We start from the raw sequence: 22,435 nt of genomic DNA on the forward strand, positions 1-22,435 counted from the left end.
ACTATACACATCATATAAGCCAATTGCATCATCTCTAGGTTTTTTTGGTATAGATTATTTTGTTGCACTACCATCCTCACGCATCGATCGATCGAGAGGGAGCTCGTTCTTCGATATCTTGACTACATTAATGAGATCGATATCGAAATTGGTTTGCAGATTTAGTATTTGTCAACAAAATGACACCAGACAGCAGCTGTTATTATTTGGCAGTGTCTAGTCGATTGCAGAAGTGAAACATATTGCAAAATTAGTATATCAAATAATTCAAGCCGGACCAGACGGAATACAAGAATTCCTGATCAAATTCAATGCATCCACCCTATATCTCCAACAGATTTTCCACACCATTTTTCTCCCACTCTATTGACCTTCCTACTCCTTATTGATCTATCTGATTCTAATGATGGGCATCAGCTTTAGGTAAATCCTTTTCGAGGAACTTCAAATAGTCATCAGCGCTTTCTCCTTCGGTGGAAGAAGCGGTGGTAGCTGAAGCTTTAGTTGATCCACCGATGGTAGGTTCCTCAGCGTCGAATTTGGATAATTCGGCAGCGAGGTCTGAAGGGAGAGTTGGGGCAGTTGGTGGCTTAGGGGCGTTGAATGATTTGACTACACCGACGTGGGCATCGGCAGACTGAGTGAATATTGGATATTAGCAAGTAGATCGATTATGAACCCAATTATCACAGCATATGATGCGTAAGCTGCATACGTGATGAGATGCGGGTTTGATAGTGAAAGGTTGTGAGATCATATTGATGAGTACGGACTGAGGCGTGCAGTATCATGACAGAATAATACTTCTAACAAACGGATAAGGTAAAAGAATAAAGCAGCAGGAATAAATTGACGAAGGAATCCGTTAAGTAAAAGACCAAAGAACACTATGCAGGGTGAAAAGAGATGATAGTATTGTAGTCTTCCGATACTCACCTTAGCAGCAGGCTTGTAGGATTTGAGTTGGTTGACGTAAAGGTCTTGGACGAGATCTGTATATCAAGACAAAAGAAGATCAGCATTTATGTAACGGATGACTTTATGTTCATTGGCTAAATTCCCCATTGATATTCGACAAGAGCTCATGTCACTTCTTCAACTTCCTGCCAGCCGCATACACCGCCTTGCATCACTCGACCAGCAACATCCCAATAGAGCATCTGAATAACTCACCCATCTTGACAGCCGATACGGAGAAAGACCGAGCCATGAAAGAAGGAGCAGCTCGTTGAACCTATACCGGATGAAAAACTTGGATTAGCTCTTTCCCTCTCTAATTTCTCCTTTTCCTGTTCTTCTTCTCAGGGTCACTATGTTGATAGAAATGATACGCACAGAGAGACGGAGGATGGAAGCCATTTTTGCTGATTTTAGAGTAGTGAGTGGTGAGTATTGACTGGAGTATTTCTTTTCTTGTTGTGGAATAACTATAGGAAGAGGTTGGTTTACAACCGAAAGCGAAAGGAGTGAAGGAACGGAACAAACGGCTGTCTTCATCAATGGCATGCCTAAAAACAAAAGTTTGACGGCCGAAATCCTTCTGCGTGTGCCTACTGTCTGGAAGGAGAAAACGGCGGTGATGTCCGCCTATCTGGACGCGTTTACCGATGATGATCAGCCATTCAATGTTCGAAATGTTCATCGTCACGTCAACCATTAAATCAACCTCTTCCTCGCTTTATATTCCTCTTCCTCTTTCTTCGCAGTACTAAGCACAGTCAAACCTTGGACGAAGATGGGTATCAAAGGTGAGCTTTACGCCGCAAGAATCATTTCATAAACACGCATACGTTCTTGTAAGCTGACACGACCAATCACACAGGGTTAACAGCTCTTTTGAGCGAACATGCTCCGAGATGTATGAAAGATCACGAGATGAAGACTGTAAGTCGTCTTTCTCGTTCTTACTACCAGCTGCCTTTTCGTCCAAGAACGATGCCACTCAGCTGACTGTGGTGAAATAGCTATTCGGTAGAAAAGTAGCCATTGACGCTTCTATGTGAGTCGGTACCACTGCTTCCTTCTCTCAGAAAGAAATACCTTTCATCCTTCTTACCTTCTTAATTCCCACCTTCCCCTCTTTCACTCAAGCTGCACCTCTTCCTCCTCACAATACACTTAGCCATCTCATTTGAAGACAATGCTTGGCCTGCTACATATTCTGGTCGCTTAGTTGGTTCTAATCACACCCGCTCTCCTATTAGGTCGATCTACCAGTTCCTAATCGCTGTAAGACAACAAGATGGTCAGATGTTAATGAATGAAAGTGGTGATGTGACGAGGTAAGTATCGCACTTTCTATCTATAATGAATGACGATCCACAATGATCGGTCATTATATACTGTCAGCTGATATATGTTGCACAGTCATCTGATGGGTTTCTTCTATCGAACAATACGAATGGTAGATCACGGTATAAAACCGTGTTACATATTCGATGGTAAACCACCCGAATTGAAAGGTACTGTCGTAAGTATCTTCCTTCCCTCCGTCTACAATTTGTCGTCAGGCACTGACGGGATTTCTGGACTTCTTGGACAGCTCGCGAAACGATTTGCAAGAAGAGAAGAAGCCAAAGAAGGTGAAGAAGAAGCTCGAGAAACAGGTATGTGAACTCAGCTGCAGTCGACTTGACCTTGGAAGCTGATGACATGTTTAGGTACTGCTGAGGATATTGATAAACTCGCTAGAAGACAAGTTCGGGTGACGAAAGAGCACAATGAAGAATGTAAGAAGTTGTTAGCGTTAATGGGTATTCCAGTGGTGACTGTAAGTCAACTGAAAGAAGCAGTGATTGCCTCAGCTGACATGTATGTAACAGGCACCAGGAGAGGCTGAAGCTCAATGTGCCGAACTTGCGAGGGCAGGAAAGGTGAGCTGTTCTCTATCACGACTAGACACGTACGCAGCTATAGCTAATCTCATTCGACAGGTATATGCGGCAGGATCCGAGGATATGGATACTTTGACATTCCACTCGCCGATACTTCTTCGACATCTCACTTTCTCAGAAGCGAAGAAGATGCCTATTTCAGAGATAAATCTGGACGTAGCTTTACAAGATCTGGATATGAGTATGGACCGCGTGAGTCTGTTTGAGGCAGAAAGTCGGTATCTCGGAGCTGATCCATCTCCATCAGTTCATCGAACTCTGTATTTTACTTGGATGTGATTACCTTGAACCGTGCAAAGGAATTGGACCCAAAACCGCCTTAAAACTCATAAGAGAACACGGTGGGCTGAAAGGGGTTGTTGATTTCGTTCGAGGCAAAATGGAAGAGAAAGAAAGGGAAAACCAAGTCATAGCTTCATCTCAAAATTACGATGATGATTCAGATAGAGAAAGTGAAGAAGGTGGGGGCGGAATGATGGTTAATTCCGATGGGGAAGAAGTACCTTTACAAAGTAGCCCGGTAAAGAAAAGCCCAGCGAAGAAGAAGAAGAAGGTTACCAGTTCGGGTATGGTTATACCTGAACACTGGCCATGGGAAGAAGCGAAACAACTGTTCATCACGCCGGATGTCGTTAAAGGTGATAATCTAGATGTGAGTTGTGACGTTTTCACTCTTCGGGTTTCTAAAAAAGGAAAGCCTGGACACGTGTGAGATCTCGGAGGTGCCTGTACCATACGCGAAGCGTGTACTCGCGATCGCGAAGTAGCAAGGGTGATTTTTTAGGCCGAGAACAAATACTGATGGTGCTACTTGCTTTGATAGCTCGATTGGAAAGCACCTGATACTGATGGATTAGTAGAATTTTTGTGTCGAGATAAAGGGTTCAAGTGAGTTTGCTATCGTCACACCAGCTCTTCAAAGCAGGTCCTGGCTTGAGGATATAAAGCTGATATGGTCCAACGGCAATAGTGAGGACAGAGTTAGAGCGGGAGCAGCCAAACTAACCAAGATGTTAGCGGCTAAACAACAAGGTAGACTGGATGGTTTCTTCACGGTGAAGCCGAAAGATTCAAGCACGACTAAACCATCTTCAGGAAAGCCCACTGCTGGTGGAAAGAGGAAAGGTGATGATAAAGATAAAGGTGGGGCCAAGAAGAAGGGAAAGAAGTAGATACATATATTCGAAATCTGCATACTGTGCATGTACAACAATGTAATATAATCATGATGCAAAGTTCCCGTATTACGGATCACATTAGTCTCCCTAGATGATGTTTTCGATCCATCTTTTCTTTATCTAGTCTTTCGTATTCATAAAAGAACGCCCTCGCGGCGTCTCTTATCGCTTCCTGAAGCTGTACACTCAGGGCGCTGAATTCTGCTAAAACCTCTTCAACGGTGATCCGGTAGCTGGCCTTGAAGTGATCGTCCGGGACCGTTTGATGTGGTCGAGGATAATATAATTCTTGACCGTAGATCAATTTCGCCAATCTTCTAGATCCTTCCAACAGTGAATTATGGCTGTAATCGTCTATTGTCAGGCCTGCAGGGAGCTCGACATCATGAGAGTCGGATTGTAAGACACCAGAAAGACAATGATCGTTAATTTCTTTCAGGGCATTAGGTTTTATCCATCGTGCACACTAATTACACAATATCATCAGCATAGATGATCTGATAAATAGGAGTAATCGGGTGAGCGTACCTGATTGAAGTCCATGGCGTAAAGAGCGACGTCATGAGGTCTAGTATTTGAACCACCAAGGACCAATTCTATATCTCTGCAGTTTATCCCAACTTTCCAATGCAACAAAGCTAGCACCTCTCCCATACCCTTACAAACTTCTTTGATACTAGGTAATATCAAATCGTAATTCTCTTTCAAGTGATCAGACAGAAGGGTATAACGAGAGATGTCTAAAGGCGGATCAGACTTGATTCCAGGATGTAAATATTCTGTTTTCGAAGGTATGTCTTCCCTTCCAAAATATAATCTTAATAATCTGATATTGTTCCCTCTTGGTTCCAATTCGTTTCCTTGTGATTGTGATCGTCTTTGTGTTTGTGATTGTGCCTCTTGGAGCTCCTTTGACCAGAATAAACCTTGATACGCCTCACCGATGACTGGGTGAAGAGAAGGTATCAATTCTATCGCCATCATAGGATTGATCAGGTCAGGCCACATCGATTCTGGTTTTCTTTGTTTCAAGGTCCCCTTTTCAGCCTCATTTCCAGTTCCAATTCTGCCAGATAACGGTGAAGGTGGGCGAAAATTATAAGCTCGGGGTATATAAAACCGACTTTTGGACACCGGAAGCTTGGAAATAACTGAATGACCCTGTTCGTAACTAGAAAAACAAGTTTCAATAAGTGAATAAGAACTTTTGCGTGACTTTGCCACTGCCACTTCTGCCTCACGGCTCTCTGTTCCGTCCCCGATTCCCCTCATTCCCTCTTTCATCTACACTCAAGTCCAGTTCCCATCCCGTTCCCCCGTCGCAGCCCCTGCAATCGTGGGTCGAATGTCAAAAATAGACTCACTACTTGAACTCTTCTCTCAGTTTTTCGCCACTTTCCAAATTTTTAACCACTTTAAACACATAAGTCTGTAATGGATATGTAAAGACACGACCAAAATGACCTTCGGAGATGTAAATCAACCCATCACAGAAGTGCCTCAAGGACTTGACCTGATTCGCAGGATCCGACCGTGGTCGTGAGGGCTCAGAAAGGGCCCCTTCGTGTGTAATCACATTGTCTTTCAATTTCTCAATCCCGGATTTCAAGTTATCTTCTAAACTTTTGACAAATTCGGAAGACATCTTTCACGATATTTCAGCAATATGATTATGCTGTGCGCTCAGACTTTCGATATGTTTGAATGCTACGATAGTATTAGTGAATTACATCTGAAATACTTCAGTACAAAGACCTGTTAACATCAATATATATACAGTGAATTTCGCACTCTTCTTTTTTCAGTTGCAGAACCAAATAAGGTTGGTACAGGCACGAAACGATCACAATCAGGGGGTCCCCATCATCAGGCGTGCGAGATCCGGCAGTCATCTCATTAGGCTCACTGGAACAAGCTTTTATACACTTCGGGATTTGGCGCTTGCGGTTTTTTGATGTTTGATTATGTAATCAGATTTATATATAAACGAATCTCGATCGAATCAGGAGCGAAATGATGAAATGAATGGGGAGAAAAGAAAAGGAGTCAAGAAGAATGAAAAATAGAGGAAATAAATGTCGGACCGAAGTGAGATGAAAGCGGTTTCAGTGGGGGAACGAGAAGGTTAGAGGCAGTAGGTACTGTTATTGGACAGACTTGGACCGTGAAATACATGCACAGGCGTTTGAACAAATGAGATGTCCTGCAATTCTTTAAATCTGATCACCGCACAATCAATGATTTTAAAAGGGAAAATTACCAGTACTCCACTTTTTTTTTTTTTCGAATTTATAATTAATATTACACGCCCCTCAATTGTATGAGTCGAAAAATCATTCATTCGTCAATCACCTGGAAATATAACAAATTATTATTTTCCATCACTTAAAAATCATATACATATACATCACATTCATCCAAAGAAGAAACAAGTTAGTTGTCAGATAACTTCTTGTCATACATATAACCAAAAAGGTCAACGAGAGATAAACTCTTATCATCCATTTATACATTTATACATTTATACATAAACTCTCCAACATAAGAAACCAAAGCATAAGCGCTTATCCCCTTTCGAATAATCACCATGTGTCCCCCTCCTGATCAACCCGTCACCTCAAATGGAGATGAAGAGATGGTACCCATCATCAACGATGGTCCTCATATCTCATCTTCAACCAAGAGTGAGATAAATCGAACCAATGAACAAACAAATCAACAACCCCCAGCGGTCGCTTCTCACAAGGGATTGTACGGCAGAGCAAGTGATTTCTTGAGTAACACAAGTAACTGGAGTGTGAGTTCGATTTTACATCACGTGAACTGTCAATGAAACGAAAGTACGAGTGACTGATCTGGTTGCTGTTATTTTAGATTATTGAATCCACTCTTCGAGGTGAGTAGCCGTCTTTCATCAATCTGGGAGCAGATATTCCTCCGTGTCATGGTGCCTCCTTCTTATGAGCTCTGAGCTGACCTCTTTTCGTGATCGTCATTAGAGGGTGAACAATTCGCCAATGCTTTCTTCACCCTTGAGACCAAGATCAAGATCGCTAGGATGTAAGTTTGCCTTTATTAGTACTGTGAATTACGTGAAGCCTCTTGGCTTCAACATGCTCCTTCATTCCCCGTCTCCCCCTTCTCTGCTCTTCGATAACACCTCTTTCGCCCTACAGCAAGAGATGTACTTTACTTCAACTGCACATTTGTGATGTAAACATGCTAACGTTTCCATCTCTACAGGCTTGACGAATTCGGTGTCGAATACATTGAACTCACCTCCCCTGCTGCATCACCTGAATCTAAGGCTCATTGTGAAGCAATCTGTAAATTAGGTCTCAAGAGAACCAAGATTTTGACCCACATCAGATGTCATATGGATGACGCCAGATTAGCCGTAGAGACTGGTGAGTGATTTATTTCCATGTTGGAATCCGAAATCAAAGCTCTCATTACATAAATATACTAGTTTGAGCAATTTGTTGATATCCATTTAACGAATTCTAGGTGTTGACGGTGTTGACGTTGTCATTGGAACATCATCATTCTTGAGAGAACATTCTCACGGAAAGGATATGACATGGATCACCAAGACCGCAATTGAAGTCATCGAGTTCGTCAAATCCAAGGGAATCGAAATTCGATTCTCTTCAGAAGATTCCTTCAGATCTGAGTTAGTAGATTTATTATCGATTTACAGGACAGTGGATAAGATCCACGTAAACCGAGTTGGTGTAGCCGATACCGTTGGATGTGCGGATCCAAGACAAGTTTACGATTTAGTAAGAACTTTAAGAGGTGTAGTAAGCTGTGATATCGAATGTCATTTCCACAATGATACCGGTTGTTGTGAGTAATATGTCTTCCCATAAAACTCACAATACGATGAACTCTGTTGACTCGAATCATATCTTAATTCAGCAATTGCCAATGCCTACGCCGCTCTTGAAGCTGGTGCTACTCACATTGATACCTCAATTGTGAGTTCTCAACTACTAATTCGATCTCATCAAAAGCGAGTCGCAGCTAATTTAGTGATCGACTATATAGCTCGGTATTGGGGAGAGAAACGGTATCACACCTCTTGGTGGTTTGATCGCTCGAATGATGGTCGCCAACCCTGAATATGTCAAGGGCAAATACAACTTGCACATGCTCCGAGAATTGGAGAACGTTGTTGCTGAGGCCGTCGAAATCTCTGTTCCTTTGTGAGTGAACTCAGGTTTTTTCTTTCCGTGAAAGGGTTGTTGACTGATAAAATATTTGGGCCATATCAGCAACAACTACATAACTGGATTCTGTGCTTTCACCCACAAAGCTGGTATTCACGCCAAGGCTATCCTTGCCAATCCCTCCACTTATGAGATCTTGAACCCTGCCGATTTCGGTATGACTCGATATGTCTCCATTGGGTGAGTAAAATCTTATCAATGTTTTGCCTCAATCAAATGAATCTCAAATCTGATATCAACCGCTTCTCCATAGTCACCGACTTACAGGATGGAACGCAGTCAAATCGAGAGTGGAACAACTCAATCTCAGTCTCACAGATGATCAAGTCAAGGATGCTACTGCCAAGATCAAGGAATTGGCAGATGTAAGAACGCAATCTATGGAAGATGTTGATATGATCTTACGTATTTACCACACCGCTATCGCTACTGGTGATCTCAAGGTTGGACAATCAGCTGTATTAGATCGATTGCTCGAGAAGGTGAGTTTGAATGTTTTCATAAAGTAGAACCAGGATGAACGTGTCTCTCGTTTGAGATCCAGAGCTGACTCATCACGCCGATTACTTAGCACATGCCCTCAAGAGATACCTCTCCTAACGGTTCAGCAAACGGTAACAAGAGAGCTCGAGTAGAAGGTGCCACTGCATAAATTCAATTCACAAAAAGGGAATAAAGGGAAAAGGAATCTATCATTATGTATCTTAAATAAAAGTAGATTTGGTCATGTCAAAAAAAGAGTTCTTCAACAAGTTTAATCTTAAACTTTGGATTCTCTGTCAAATAGTATGATACGTTATGCAATGCATTTGTCTGCCTATATTGATTGTTGCGGTGCCAATGAGTCATGCTATAGTTGTTTTGCATGAATTGGTAAATTTCGAACATAAATATATATGAACATTGATTGTACAGATTCAGATATCCTATTCCCAATTGAGACTGAGTAGATTCTTTATGTCATTTATATACAAAGATGGTTTGTTACACTTTTTCACAAACTTTGATAGCGACTTTACAACCTGCACCAATGATAGCACTTAATAAACTATGTCCAGGAGCTTTTTGAGCGCCTTCTTCAACCGCCGTATCTAGATGTTCTAATTCATCATCACGGAACTCTTCTAATATCTTGGCCATCAGTGGTAAAGATGGGTGAGGTGCCGAGCCGTCTGCAGGTGATAGCAGTGGCTGAAGTGAATTCAGTTGGCTAAGACATAGAGGTTGGATCGTTAGCTTGTGATGACAAAATATAGTAGGAGGGTGGGTATGAGTGAAGAAAGGACAGGTGAACGCAGGCGATAGAAGGATGGACGACAAGATGTCAGATGTTGAGCAAGGCAGGGAACGGATTTCATGACCGTGATTGATTTTCAACCAGAGTCAATTATGAAAAGACACGGATGCAGATTACAGGGAAGAAGAACACGACATAGTACTAATATAATTTTGTAGTTGATGAGGAAATGTACGATCAAGAGGGAATGAGAATATTACAATAATTATAGTCATAATTTTTCCCAGATCTCCCAAAAAATTACTCACTCATCATAATGTTCCCCTATAACAGTTTCGACAGCTTCAGTACAAGCCATAGCAGCTTCTTTTGACATCAAGCCTGTACCTGCACCTAAACTGAATGCCATGACTTGCCATAAAGGATACAATAGAGTTGGTCTTGCTCGATGTTGGACTTGAAGATGTGATAGCGTCGTCAGATGATGTCGTTCATTTTCCCACATTTCCTGTTTCATGTGAGAGGTCAGGTTAGTATGGCGATTTGAGCATGGCCTGCGCACGATATCTGATCGAAGAGGATATAAGAGATCCCTATAAAGAGGTAAATCCGTCTAGGATGGTATTCTCCTCTCAATCCCTTCAATCACTTGATTTCACCCTCCCAATCCACTACCCATGCACACGCTGAACCCCGATGAACAAGATCACTCACCTCAACCTGTTTACTAGTCACTTTATCTCCTTTTAAATCCATAGCCCATTTTTGACCTCTGTAAATCCAATTAGCACCTAATTCACCAGCTTGATCTACTCTTATGATCGAATCTACCAATTTCCTCTGATCGGGATTCAGATCAGGTGTGGACATAGTCGCTTCTTTTGGTATTGACGATATCGACGATGACGATGGCGAAGACGATGACGGATGGATGGAAGGTGGGACATATGCGTGTGAAGCAAGATTACGATAGTTTGAATAAAGTATTTTGAATTTAGAGGATTGGGATGGTATACCCCGGGAAAGGAGTAAAGACATTATGACAAATTGAAGCAACTTGGTATATGTTGAAAGAGCAAGGAAATAGGACGCCTGCGCGATGAGCTGTAGCAGTGAGCAGTATCCTTCTAAGACAGGCAAAAGTCTAATCTGCGTGATGACAAAATGTATCAAATGCAACGTCTAAGATCAAAGTGTCCTAATCTAATCGATCGGAAATGTTCGCTCAAAGTGGAGGAAGTGAATTTTGACACTGACAAAATCTGACACTATTATGCTATCCAATCAAGTATACAACAACATGAATACGTTCTATCTCATATTCCATGCATACCTACAGTTTCATTACATTCAAAGGCTACCTCCAGATTATCCATGCATACATGATCCATATACCTTACATACTACTGATGCCAGGTACAGTACCTTCTAACGACTTCCCGGTGGCCTTAAAACTCCATTCTAAATCTAAGGAAGGACGTGGTATGGCTTTGGTGGTTTATGTCTTCCAGTTTCGACAGGGGTATCAAATGCGGTGCTACAGTGTAATTACAGTCTTCAGTGTTGTTCATCTCGGTGAATCACGTTCTAATGACACGTCAAGATCTGGTTACTCACGCGGCTCGGTATCTTCTTAGGTATTTGATAGCATGATCTTCAATAGGATCAGGAGACATATCTAATTCTTTCCAAGATTTGACTTCTTCACCATCTATACCTTTAATTTGGGTATGGTAAGATTCTGCCCAGCCTGAAGCTATTTTGTTTTGATCAGTGGATTGGAAAGCTTCCACACCTAAATCATCGATATATTTTCTTTCAATTTCATCAGGTGAGATTGTAGGCCACCAGATACCTCTATTCAATGCTGTAGCTACTAATTTGGCTATTGGTTTAGGTACTGTTGGTGCGGTTGAGATGGGGTTGAGCGTGATTGAAGAGACTAGAGATTGTAATGAGTTGAAGGTGTGTAAAACAGGTCCAGGTAATGCGAATGTTGATGCTACTGATGTGACTGGTGCGTTAAGCATCAAATCAAGTGCTGCTGCTACATCCATAACGTGAACTGGAAGTATTTTGGTTTTTCCTTCGTTAAGATTGAATAAAATGGGATATTCTGGGAATGACATTCAGCATTAGATCATTACCAGCTACGCCAACAATACTCACGACAGATAGCATTCAACAACCAATCTTCGTAACCGAACATTTGTGATGGTCGAACGATGGTAGCAGTAGGGAAAGCATCTCTTACTGCTCTTTCTCCGTGGTATTTCGATCGGTAAAAAGCAGATGCAGATTCGGGATCAGCGTTGAGATGTGATAAGTGTACAAGTCGAGGGACGTTGACGGCTGCTGATACCTCGGCGATGAGACCAGCAGCCTTGACGTTAACATCTTCGTATTTGAAGTTTCTACGTGCAGGTAAAACGAGGATCAGATTCAAATTCAATCGCATAAACCTTAGGACTTCAGACCTGCTTACCTTGTCTCCCAATCTCGTCCTACCAGATTGTAGACCACATCTGATCTTTTTACACATTCAGCGATTTGATCAGGGTTTCGTGCGTCCCATTCCTGCGGTACCAAAAGCAACCATTAGCATCTAATCTATATGATTATATGGAAGAAAACCGGCGTTCCAAAAAATTCTCAAATGCCACACGAGCTGTTCGACATGCAGCGAGCTAGTTTTTTTTTTGTTTGAGGTGGAAAAAACTCACCATAGGAACGATTTGACCTAAATCACCCATAATTTTCAAAGGTCTTTTCTCATCTTCATCACGATAAGGTACGATGACTTGAGTACCTTGTCTAGCTAATTTTTGAACCAAATATCTACCTAAAAACCCAGTACATCCAAATACAGTCACTGTATGACCTGAATCAGACGATCTTCCTCCTGTTGGTGGTCCATATTTGATCACTGGTTTGGGTGTATGTGAAGGATCAGGTGAAGTGGTTACTACCAATTGATGAGCGGACTGTTTGCCAATGATTATGTCAGAAGGAAAAGTAGAAGTGAGAGGAGAAGTATTTCAGATATAGAGCAGGATTGTCAGCAATACTGTATCTCGTGAGGATCGCAAGTCATGACTCACCCTCTTTGCTAAGAGACAACTTCGAGTAATTGCTTTAGTCCGGAGAACAGGTTCTGAAAACGAAATTATCAATAATGTATCAGCTAATTGCTCTGTTGGGAGATCGATCCAATTGATCAGCCGAACTCACGGATCCGGATAGAAGCCATTTTGACGAGTATTGCAGGTGAAGAAGGTCGCTGGAAAGAGTGTGATAATGTGGTGATAAACAATCTATACCACCAATGAGCAGTTAAAATGGATGTTTCCTGGTTGGAGGAGTCTCCCACCATACAATTCAATTCGGAAGGGACAAGTTCATTGAAAGTGAATGTGGCACAATTTGATCCCGTTCACAGGCTAAAGCTACGGTGAGTCGGCGGAGTACTCCGTTGAATGATGCCACGCAACCTGATCTCACCACAGCACCAACAGCACCAACAGTACCAGCGTTGTAATCGTGATGATGGTGTATCATCTCGACTTGCCTTAGCACAACATCCTCAAACGCGACCAGGCAAGATACATATTCAAGACGGATCCAGCACACGCACATCTAGCTTCTCACCTCTCACGTCTATTCTCCTCCTCGCAACAACATCCTCCAATTCGTCTATCGCGAACATCAACAAATACTTCAATCCGACTTGACATCGACCAACCTAATACGTTGGTCAATAGACTGGGTTCAACTATGATGGCTACTAGACCGTGGGCAAGTTTGACACCTGTTCAAGCTTTAGTTGGTAAGCTGTCTAATCCCCACCGTTTGCTTTATGAAAATGGAGGAAATTGACTAATAAAACCCAATTTCAGAACAATGTTGTGATCCAACATTACCTGTGCCCAACGACGTAGCAAATATAGAATTAGCCGAAATGATCAACAAGAGAAAGGCTAATAGGTAAGTGGGAGCGATAATGGAGCTATCCTATTAGTCATGAGCTATATCTACAATAAAAATGGCGATTGCGAATTAGCTGACCCTTGAGTCGGTTGGGGTGATTATATATAGCGCGAGAGAAGCTACACATGGTTTATTGACACATATAAATTCAAGAAATCCAAATGAAGCTATCATAGCTTTAGCTGTATTAGATCATTTAGTTAAAAACTGTGGTTATGCAATACATCTACAAATCAGTACGAAAGAATTCCTCAATGAGTTAGTTAGAAGATTTCCTGAAAGACCTCCTATGGTCATTGGTAGAGTCATGGGAAAGATCTTAGAGGTGAGTATTACAACCATTATGATGACTGGTAGCTTTGTTCTCTCCTTCAAAGCAATAGTACCAACACGCGTCGAAGAGTTAGGAAGCTGATTCTAATGACATTTCTTGAACTCAGTTGATACACGAATGGAAAAATACACTCTGCGTGCATTCAAAATACAAAGATGATTTAGCTCACATTCGAGACATGCACAGATTGCTGAGCTATAAAGGCGAGTTTAAAACAAATGTGATGGATACCGAATCTCACTAACACGGAAATTTCCTCAAAACAATAGGATATCGTTTCAAATCGTTTGATGCAGCTAGAGCGATGGCTTCTGCTAATCCCAACGAGGTGAGCTGCACTCTACCCAAGACATCCAAGGTGGTACAATAACTGACAGATATAATCCATCTAGGACCTCAAGTCACCTGCGGAATTGGAAGAAGAAGATAGACAGGCTAAATCAGCTGTAAGCACTTTCACTCAACATAAAAAGATCCTACTCTGATGACTCACTTTATCAGAAATTGCAAGAATTGATTCGAAGAGGCACACCGAGAGATTTGGCTGCCGCTCAGGAATTGATGAAAGCTTTAGCTGGAGCTGTGAGCGATCACTCTGCTATAAGTCTATGAACGATTGGGAACATGCTAATGTTAGTCGTGCTTCTAACAGGAGCCCGAAAAAGCACCCGATTACGCCGCTCAAACCATTTCAGAACTTGATAAAGTACAATCGAAAGCCATCCTACTCAATGACATGCTCAACAACGCTCGCGAAGGAGAGAAAGTAGGATTGGACGGGGACGTATATCATCAAGTGGCTTCAGCATGTAAAGGTGCCCGACCAAAAATTCAAAAATGGATCGAGGATGATGATGGTGAGAAAGAAGGAATGATGGGTGAGTATATCATGCTGGATCAGAAATGGAGAAATAGACGATAGTATGAGCTAATACCATACGTTGCAGATCGATTACTCCTTTGTAACGACTTGATCAACACCGCTTTGGAAAGATTTGAAGCTTGTAGAGTCGGAGATTGGACAAGAGCTCAAGCTGTTGTAGAAGCGTAAGCTGGCCGTCCCTTCAAATACACAGTTGAGCCCAACTGACGACGCGTGTTTCAGTAATAATCCAAACAAAAAAGCGGCCGACCTAATCTCGTTCGACGCATTCGCGGATGATGAAGATCCTTCTTCGTCATCTACTTCTCAAGGAGGCGGGCTTCATTTACCTGCCGATATGACACCATCAACTTCTAACGCGGGTATGACAGCTGCTGGACTTCCATTCGATTTATTCGCTCCTAGTCCTTCAGCTTCACCTTCTCCAGGTTCAGGCCCAAGTGGTATCTCTTCTTTTGGTGGTTTACAATCACTACAACAACAAACATCACAACAAAGGGTAAATCCGATGGATTTATTCAATTCTCCCAACACTCTCAACCAACAACAACAACAGCAGCAACAATACACACCGAACTACTCTGCTGGTTTTGGTGGTTTCCAACAACCACCACCTCCTCCTCCTCAGCAACAACAACAAAGACAACCACCAAATTACGGTTATCAACCTTCACAACCTTCTCCCATATCTGGATATTCATTGTCACCCCAACCTCCAGTCCAACAACAACAGCAACAACAACAACAACGACAAAATGGTTCAGCTCAAAATCAAAGACCACCACAACAGCCACCAAAGAAAGATGCTTTCGCAGATTTAGTGAATTTGATGGATTAGTGGTAGGTTTTCCTACTGCATGAGCAGGTGCAAGAGTTGTACATAGGATCAGTACAGGTAGATTTAGATACATTGACTGAGTTGATGTGATTACATGCAATTCACATGTATCTGTTTCATGAATCGGTCACATTCACCATCTCTCGTGCATCCTATCCTACAGCATGCCTGTTTAATTTAAACTCGGTTCCAATTTATTGTAATTTATCCCATCGTAGTGTGGCAGAGTGAATATGAGAATTCAGGGTTTAAATATACATACACATCCAGTGAAATCCCGAGTCAAAATTACACAGTCGTCTACTAGCGAAGTTTCTTATCTCTACAAATTATTTCACTTCTTTCACTTCTCTCACTGCTTTCCACTCACGCCAATCAAACATCCAACATAGCCACCTTATTTACCTTTCCTCATCCCTACAAATCCAAAACTATCTGAAAGGCGATAATTACAATCCTCGAAACAAACTTACAAACTCTTTACGCGCTATAGTCGATGCTGTGGACAGAACGAGTTTCTGACGAGTGAGTTTTGTTCTTATTCAGATAAGGATGCGCGTGATCAGCGTAGTCGTTCGACTGGATCGTCAAACTTGGTCAGATGATGCCCAGAACGTGCCTCCTGGTTATATATATACACAATCACTCAGCTTCATGCAATAAACAGAATCAGCAGAGAAATAAAGCTGATCACTTATCTCCTCGTTCTCGCTTAGTTATCTTTCTGATCAAGTTTTCACTCTTTTAAATCTTTGATTTGTGACCCATAACTCGTCCATCAATCAACCAGAACAAATTTAACCCTCACTCAACCGACCTCATATAAACCTATATATATATATATACACACAGACCAAAATGTCAATCGCTCGAGCATTAAACCTTCGAGCTACAACCTCAGCTTTGAAGTCGTCTTTATCAAAATCATCAATCTCAATCCCAAAGAGGACTTTAGCTACTCCAGTCAACACCAATTTATACACACCAGTCTTACCAGCTAAAATACCAGCTGCTTTGCACCTTAAATCAGGTCAAAGTTATCATGGTCAAAGTTTCGGTAGTGAAAACTCTAAATTCGGTGAAACCGTTTTCAGTACAAGTATTACCTCATGTAAGTGTATCGTCATCTCTACCTTCTCTCCTACTTGGTCTCACAACGACGACCTATCCAATGAACAAGAAAATGAGCTGATCTCCTTATACTGCAGACACCGACTCAATGACCGATCCATCATACCTTGGCCAAATCCTCGTGTTCACCTCACCCATGATCGGTAATTACGGTGTACCATCCAATGCTTCCGCACCTGGTTTCCCCGGAATCCCATTCCTCGAATCAAGCGGAATTCAATGCACCGGTGTAGTCGTTTCTGACGTCGCTTTGAAGTATTCTCATTATCAAGCCGTTGAATCACTTCATGAATGGTGTCAACGATATGACGTTCCAGGTATCACCGGTGTCGATACACGAGCTATCACTTCACTTTTACGAGATCAAGGTACCACTTTAGGTAAATTAGCTGTAGGAGATGAAGCTTCCACTGCACCTTCTTCAAGTGAATATTGGGACCCATCACAAGAAAACCTAGTTGCTAAAGCATCAACAAAACAACCCTACACCTTGAATCCAGAAGGTAAAGGACCAAAGATTGCTTTACTTGATTTCGGAACAAAAGCAAATATCATGAGATCATTGGTTTCAAGAGGTGCAGTAGTCACCGTCCTTCCATGGGATTACGATTTCAATTCTGTTCGAGATCAATTCGATGGTTTGTTCCTCTCAAACGGTCCCGGTGATCCAAAACAAATCATGGAGACTGCAATGAGGATCAGAACTACAATCGATGAATGGGATCGACCCATTTTCGGAATTTGTATGGGACATCAAGTTTTAGGTTTAGCAGCTGGTTTAGAAGCGTACAGAATGACTTTTGGTAATAGAGGTCATAATCAACCTGTTTTGGCTTTAGCTAGTTCAGGTAGTATCTCAGCTGGAAGAGTCTACGTCACTGTGAGTACTTTGTTCGATATAAGATTCTTAAGGACATTTATATCCAAGACGACTGCTTGCTGATAATACTCTTCCGTAATGATCAGTCGCAAAACCACCAATATGCACTCAAACTTACCGAGGAGTTCCCAGAAGGCTGGGCACCATTCTTCATCAATTGTAACGACTCTTCAGTAGAAGGAATTATCTCAACTCCAGAAAGTGGAAAGAGAGTTTGGGGTGTCCAATTCCATCCTGAATCCGCTGGTGGTCCTTTAGATACCATTGAGGTGAGCTAACTCGTAGACAACTCCGAAATTGAGTAGCTCACACTGATACTGCATTCTTGCTATCTCATAGATGTTCACTGATTTCGTAAACGAATGTCAATATGGTAGAGCTGGAGGATCCAATATGATTGCTGGCGAAGTCAAGATTGGAGGTTCAGACGCTAAAGCTGCTGCTCAAATCAGCGCTTCTGCTTAATATGGTCTCATTTTGATCTGGAGTCGCTTCGTCGAAAAAGAAACTCGATTCTGATGATAGTTTTCTTGTTGAAGGAATTTGTAGAGTCGCTTTCATTGCACGTTGATTTTGGTACAATGGAGATCTGTAATGAAGTCATTGATTTTCAAGTCCCATGCATTCATCATACAAATCTGTCCGCTGTCTTCTCCATGAGCTACCATTGTATTGCATGAGATGATATTATCCCCTTTCATCATTGATTGCTATGTGTCACCGGTCTGATACATTTACCCGAAATGTCCTTCGTAAAATCGATTCCACAACCAAAAAGTGAAAACAACGCACGTGCATCGCATCGATTGAAATTGGTCTCGCGAGTGTTGAAACGTTGGGATCTATAACCAACCAAACCTTCATGATATATCAACAACAGAACAGAAGTACAAACAGGTTTTGAGACAAATCACTCTTGAATGACTCGCGCTCCTCCAGATGGATAGAAAAGATAAGATGCATAACTGTTCAAAACGTGATTGAATTTTACGGAGATCTCAATTCAATGGACAACTGGACAATTGGACAATTGATACTATTGATCTGTTAGTTGGGTCTTTGATCGAAACCACTCAAGATACATTGATTGATTGAGCAAAAGCATATAATATTCTCTACTATATACGACTCAGAGCGATACAGCAAGATTTGACTTCACTTCTTAAGGGCGACCGAGCAGAAAAGATCCCAATATAATATCGAATCATCAGCTCTTTCGTTATCTTTCACCTTGTTCAGGCTGATTGATCATACAGAGTTTATCACTATCAGAATTTTGGCGATACGATGGTATCAATATCTATTTCACATATTAGGAACATGACTCATAATGGTATGTCCACATAGCTTCAGAATCTTCTCAATGAGCTTGATGTACTCTCGACTCGTCCTTGACAACAAGCTAATGCCGACTCTCCCTACCTCTCGAACGATTACGATTAAACAGCTCCGCCCGTTCAGACGGAACCTCATGTACACGTAGATCCAAATTCAACATTGTTCTTATGGTACATAGTCATTATCATTGGGCTGGTACTTCTGGGAGGAGTGTTTTCAGGTTTGACCTTGGGTTTGATGGGTCTAGATACGGTGAGTTGGATCGTACGTCTTCGGTCGGGTGGGTGCGCAGGAAGGGGGAAAGTTATGGCTTTGAGGAATGGATGATGGTTGAATGGGGGGAGGAAATCATTTCGGACTATGAATTTCGATACGAACAGTTACTTCTATTCATTACCAACCTCAGTCTCAAAGATGATACTTACATGGCTGTATTGTTCTGACATAAACCTTCGGAACTGCTACCTACAGGTAAACCTTCAAGTGTTAGCGATCTCAGGCACACCAGAAGAAAGACAGCAAGCTCCTAGAGTATTAAAACTGATTGGAAAAGGTAAACATACCATGTTAGTGGTATTATTATTAGGTAATACATTGATCAATACTTCTCTACCTATATTCTTGGATTCGATCGTAAGTTTAAAGTTTCAAGCATACTTGCTCTTGCTTTTCCCCGAATGTACCTTGAAGTTTGATGGGAGGAATCTATCTATCATCTCGTCTGGGTCTCCGCTGCTGTGATGAAAGAAAAGCTGATGGAGACGAAATCGATATAGGTCGGAGGTGGTTTGATAGCTGTTTTAGCAAGTACACTGTTGATTGTAAGTCCAATCTCAGACTTATTCAATGAGACTCACGCAAAGAGTTGACTTCACAAGATGATTTCAGCTCATATTTGGAGAGTAAGTCTTTCTTTGTCTATACGCAGTGGCTGTATACCATCTTCTCCCAAGGCAAGAGATATTGGTCAAAGCAATTGACATCACGATTGATTGTTATTAGAATCCTGCCTCAATGTGAGTATACCATGAAGACTCACTAGTAGGAACACCAACGGTGGTTGACTAGTGCTGAATGAAGCACTTTGACTTATGGTATTGATAATGATAGCAATATGCGACAGATATGGTCTAGCAATTGGATCATCTTTCGCACCTTTGATCAAAATATTGATCATCTTGAGTTACCCGATTGCTAAACCAATGGGAATGGTATGTCTCTCTCTGTGTCTAATTTCTGACTGCACTATCACTCAATTCCCAATCAAATAGTCCTGCTGTTGAGTTATGTGCTAACCTTATCGGTAGATATTGGATTATATTTTAGGAGCACATTCTGATCCGGTCACATATCGTAAAGCCGAATTGAAGACTTTTGTCAGTTTGGGTGTGGAAGATAAATTGAATCAAGAGGAATTAGCTTTATTAGGTAGCGTACTTGAATTTTCAGGCAAAAACGTCGGTGATGTTATGGTATGTCAAAGATATAAAATCTCTTCACGAATCAATGAGAAACCAATGATCTATAGTCGATAAATGACAAATCGTGGCTGATAAGTTTGCATCCTTGGCTGATCGGGAGTAGACTACAAAAGAGGATATGTATTCGTTATCATCTGAGAAAATCGTTGTGAGTTCATATATATCGGATAGTTTCCCCATATCATAATCCTTACATCTCCACCAAATACGTGATGAGCTTCTCTAATGATCTCTGTCTAGGATGAAGAACTAGTTTCAGAAGTGAGAAAGATAGCCTACGACCGTCTCCCATTCCAACATGTCTGATACTCAAAACCTCTATTTAGATCTTGAGAAAAGGGTACAGTCGTATACCTGTATACAGCCCCAGATCATCTACATATACGTGAGCATCTAACGTCCGAGTGTAGCATGTCATTGATTTGACTGATGCAGACTGGTAGCGGGTGTTTGACGTAAGCCTTCACGCCTGTAAATAGCCAAGCAAGTATTCAAGTATCCCAAACTTATGCTTCCCACCTCGCAGTCTTCGTCGGCTCGTATCGTATGATCCAACAGACCTCTCTCCAGCTTCTAAGCTTGTCTCACAGGTGTTACCTCAATGTTCACCTGATTTGCCCTTACTGGAAGGTGAGTATCCTTTTATGCGTATCTGTGCGAATGTGATATATTAATATATCCTTGCATTCATAGCGATGGCTTAGTGAGTACTTCATTCTCATTGATGGGACATGGATGGGTTGGCTTGACTAAGTGTACTTTGCATAGTTTTCAGACCGGACGAAGTCACATGTTACTCATCACTTCCTCTCCAGGAGAAAACGGCAAAGTACTGGGATTGGTCACCCTCGAAGACGTAGTAGAGGAATTGATAGGGAAGGAAATTATAGTGAGTAATGGGAACATCAGACCGAGTGATCGAACTTCCATCAATTTGATATAGCTTACCGTTGCTGACGAAGAGACTGGATATAGGATGAGACAGATGTTTTTGTGGATACGCACAGGTGATTTTGTCCTCCTCTTTCCTGATCCTGATGGAAGTCTGGCTAGTACTGACTGGTCGGCAACATCAGTCGCATACCGGTAATCAGAGGGAAATACAATTCGAAAAAGTGAGCCTCATACAACTATTACTTGTCGGACCTCAGAAATGGTGTCCGACCTCGAGCTCGTGTCGGCTTATCAGGTATAATTTTTTTGTTCTGATTAGGACAAAAGGGTTGAAAAAGATATATGAAGGTCATTTAGCCAGACAGAAAGCTTCGATATCATTCGCTAGAGCTTCCGAGGGATATGGGAGTATAGATGAAGAGTCTAGATTAGTAGGGTCCCAAAGGGAGTGAAATGCTTGTGTTGTGTTTTGAAGATGTTGTCTTGACTACCATTACCAGTGTGGACTAGCATCATCCGAATTAGGGTCCAGTGCTTAGATTAACTGGCCAGAGTGGACTGAACGACGGCCCGAGATCCTCTGCTAGCAAAACCCCCTCTCTCCCTTGGCTACGATGTACGATGCACGATGCCGCCATTGGATGATATGCATCTATGCATCTATGCAACGATGCTTAACTTTTACGCGTGCATTCCGCACTGTACGGTCGTGTTTTTGTGATTATATTATTGTTTTCCCCCTGAATTCCCCTTTTTCTCCGTTACAATCCGATAAACTCGTAAAAACCATTGAGGTAAAAATCAGAATTTATTTTTATTTTCAATCGTCTCACTTTGTCAATGACATTTCGGCCGGCAACCACAGACAACTAAACCATAACTCACATATACTCGTACCTGCATCAGATCGAAGTCTGCTCTTGTAGGTATTCATCACCTCAGGTGGTTACAGACCAAGTGGATCCAGAGATAGCATCATCACGTTACACGTTACACGTTATACAGCTGTCCGAGCGATCGGGAACAGAGTATCAATAACACTCACGCAAAACGATCCGCTTCACATCGATACCGCCTGTTCAAGTTCAGTCACTCAATATCCTTATCGAAAAACGATCAAAGAATAAT

At 41.8% G+C, this 22,435-nt stretch overlaps 9 protein-coding genes across 9 annotated transcripts; 5 read left to right on the top strand and 4 right to left on the bottom strand.

Annotated features, from left to right (window-relative positions):
- Nucleotides 1–400: 400 nt before the first annotated feature.
- Nucleotides 401–1,359, bottom strand: IL334_001924 (uncharacterized protein; the record flags this gene model as incomplete). The annotated part of the gene is made up of 4 exons (XM_062933672.1): nt 401–637; nt 937–992; nt 1,174–1,234; nt 1,336–1,359. The coding sequence occupies 4 exons, from the start codon at nt 1,357–1,359 to the stop codon at nt 401–403; spliced, it is 378 nt and encodes a 125-aa protein (XP_062789723.1).
- A 376-nt stretch (nt 1,360–1,735) lies between these two features.
- IL334_001925 (flap endonuclease 1) lies at nt 1,736–4,066 on the top strand (the record flags this gene model as incomplete). Its single annotated transcript, XM_062933673.1, has 12 exons — nt 1,736–1,748; nt 1,823–1,884; nt 1,965–1,999; nt 2,205–2,282; nt 2,368–2,470; nt 2,543–2,606; nt 2,661–2,770; nt 2,823–2,873; nt 2,934–3,086; nt 3,142–3,546; nt 3,718–3,782; nt 3,865–4,066. The coding sequence occupies 12 exons, from the start codon at nt 1,736–1,738 to the stop codon at nt 4,064–4,066; spliced, it is 1,341 nt and encodes a 446-aa protein (XP_062789724.1).
- Nucleotides 4,067–4,145: 79 nt separating this feature from the next.
- IL334_001926 (uncharacterized protein) lies at nt 4,146–5,717 on the bottom strand (the record flags this gene model as incomplete). Its single annotated transcript, XM_062933674.1, has 3 exons — nt 4,146–4,538; nt 4,601–5,243; nt 5,437–5,717. 3 exons carry the CDS (start codon nt 5,715–5,717, stop codon nt 4,146–4,148), a joined length of 1,317 nt encoding a protein of 438 aa, XP_062789725.1.
- A 942-nt stretch (nt 5,718–6,659) lies between these two features.
- Nucleotides 6,660–8,956, top strand: IL334_001927 (homocitrate synthase, mitochondrial; the record flags this gene model as incomplete). The annotated part of the gene is made up of 10 exons (XM_062933675.1): nt 6,660–6,869; nt 6,947–6,968; nt 7,072–7,132; nt 7,316–7,479; nt 7,580–7,921; nt 7,994–8,052; nt 8,123–8,280; nt 8,350–8,484; nt 8,558–8,786; nt 8,876–8,956. The coding sequence occupies 10 exons, from the start codon at nt 6,660–6,662 to the stop codon at nt 8,954–8,956; spliced, it is 1,461 nt and encodes a 486-aa protein (XP_062789726.1).
- A 332-nt stretch (nt 8,957–9,288) lies between these two features.
- IL334_001928 (uncharacterized protein) lies at nt 9,289–10,579 on the bottom strand (the record flags this gene model as incomplete). Its single annotated transcript, XM_062933676.1, has 3 exons — nt 9,289–9,514; nt 9,850–10,049; nt 10,256–10,579. The coding sequence occupies 3 exons, from the start codon at nt 10,577–10,579 to the stop codon at nt 9,289–9,291; spliced, it is 750 nt and encodes a 249-aa protein (XP_062789727.1).
- Nucleotides 10,580–11,008: 429 nt separating this feature from the next.
- On the bottom strand, nt 11,009–12,791 carry IL334_001929 (uncharacterized protein; the record flags this gene model as incomplete). The annotated part of the gene is made up of 7 exons (XM_062933677.1): nt 11,009–11,078; nt 11,159–11,657; nt 11,711–11,955; nt 12,027–12,118; nt 12,265–12,525; nt 12,643–12,695; nt 12,773–12,791. 7 exons carry the CDS (start codon nt 12,789–12,791, stop codon nt 11,009–11,011), a joined length of 1,239 nt encoding a protein of 412 aa, XP_062789728.1.
- Nucleotides 12,792–13,315: 524 nt separating this feature from the next.
- IL334_001930 (uncharacterized protein) lies at nt 13,316–15,583 on the top strand (the record flags this gene model as incomplete). The annotated part of the gene is made up of 10 exons (XM_062933678.1): nt 13,316–13,367; nt 13,438–13,525; nt 13,637–13,853; nt 13,969–14,065; nt 14,132–14,190; nt 14,255–14,308; nt 14,364–14,444; nt 14,515–14,740; nt 14,810–14,909; nt 14,968–15,583. 10 exons carry the CDS (start codon nt 13,316–13,318, stop codon nt 15,581–15,583), a joined length of 1,590 nt encoding a protein of 529 aa, XP_062789729.1.
- Nucleotides 15,584–16,441: 858 nt separating this feature from the next.
- IL334_001931 (carbamoyl-phosphate synthase, small subunit) lies at nt 16,442–18,059 on the top strand (the record flags this gene model as incomplete). Its single annotated transcript, XM_062933679.1, has 4 exons — nt 16,442–16,694; nt 16,792–17,594; nt 17,681–17,863; nt 17,934–18,059. The coding sequence occupies 4 exons, from the start codon at nt 16,442–16,444 to the stop codon at nt 18,057–18,059; spliced, it is 1,365 nt and encodes a 454-aa protein (XP_062789730.1).
- Nucleotides 18,060–18,881: 822 nt separating this feature from the next.
- IL334_001932 (uncharacterized protein) lies at nt 18,882–21,759 on the top strand (the record flags this gene model as incomplete). The annotated part of the gene is made up of 16 exons (XM_062933680.1): nt 18,882–18,927; nt 19,042–19,184; nt 19,404–19,565; nt 19,709–19,753; nt 19,821–19,834; nt 20,056–20,143; nt 20,240–20,404; nt 20,517–20,561; nt 20,654–20,674; nt 20,740–20,798; nt 20,940–21,043; nt 21,107–21,116; nt 21,182–21,302; nt 21,389–21,420; nt 21,490–21,528; nt 21,627–21,759. The coding sequence occupies 16 exons, from the start codon at nt 18,882–18,884 to the stop codon at nt 21,757–21,759; spliced, it is 1,227 nt and encodes a 408-aa protein (XP_062789731.1).
- Nucleotides 21,760–22,435: the final 676 nt, after the last annotated feature.

This window comes from Kwoniella shivajii, chromosome 2 (assembly GCF_035658355.1).
Source record: "Kwoniella shivajii chromosome 2, complete sequence".
In the NCBI taxonomy this organism is placed as follows: domain Eukaryota; kingdom Fungi; phylum Basidiomycota; class Tremellomycetes; order Tremellales; family Cryptococcaceae; genus Kwoniella; species Kwoniella shivajii.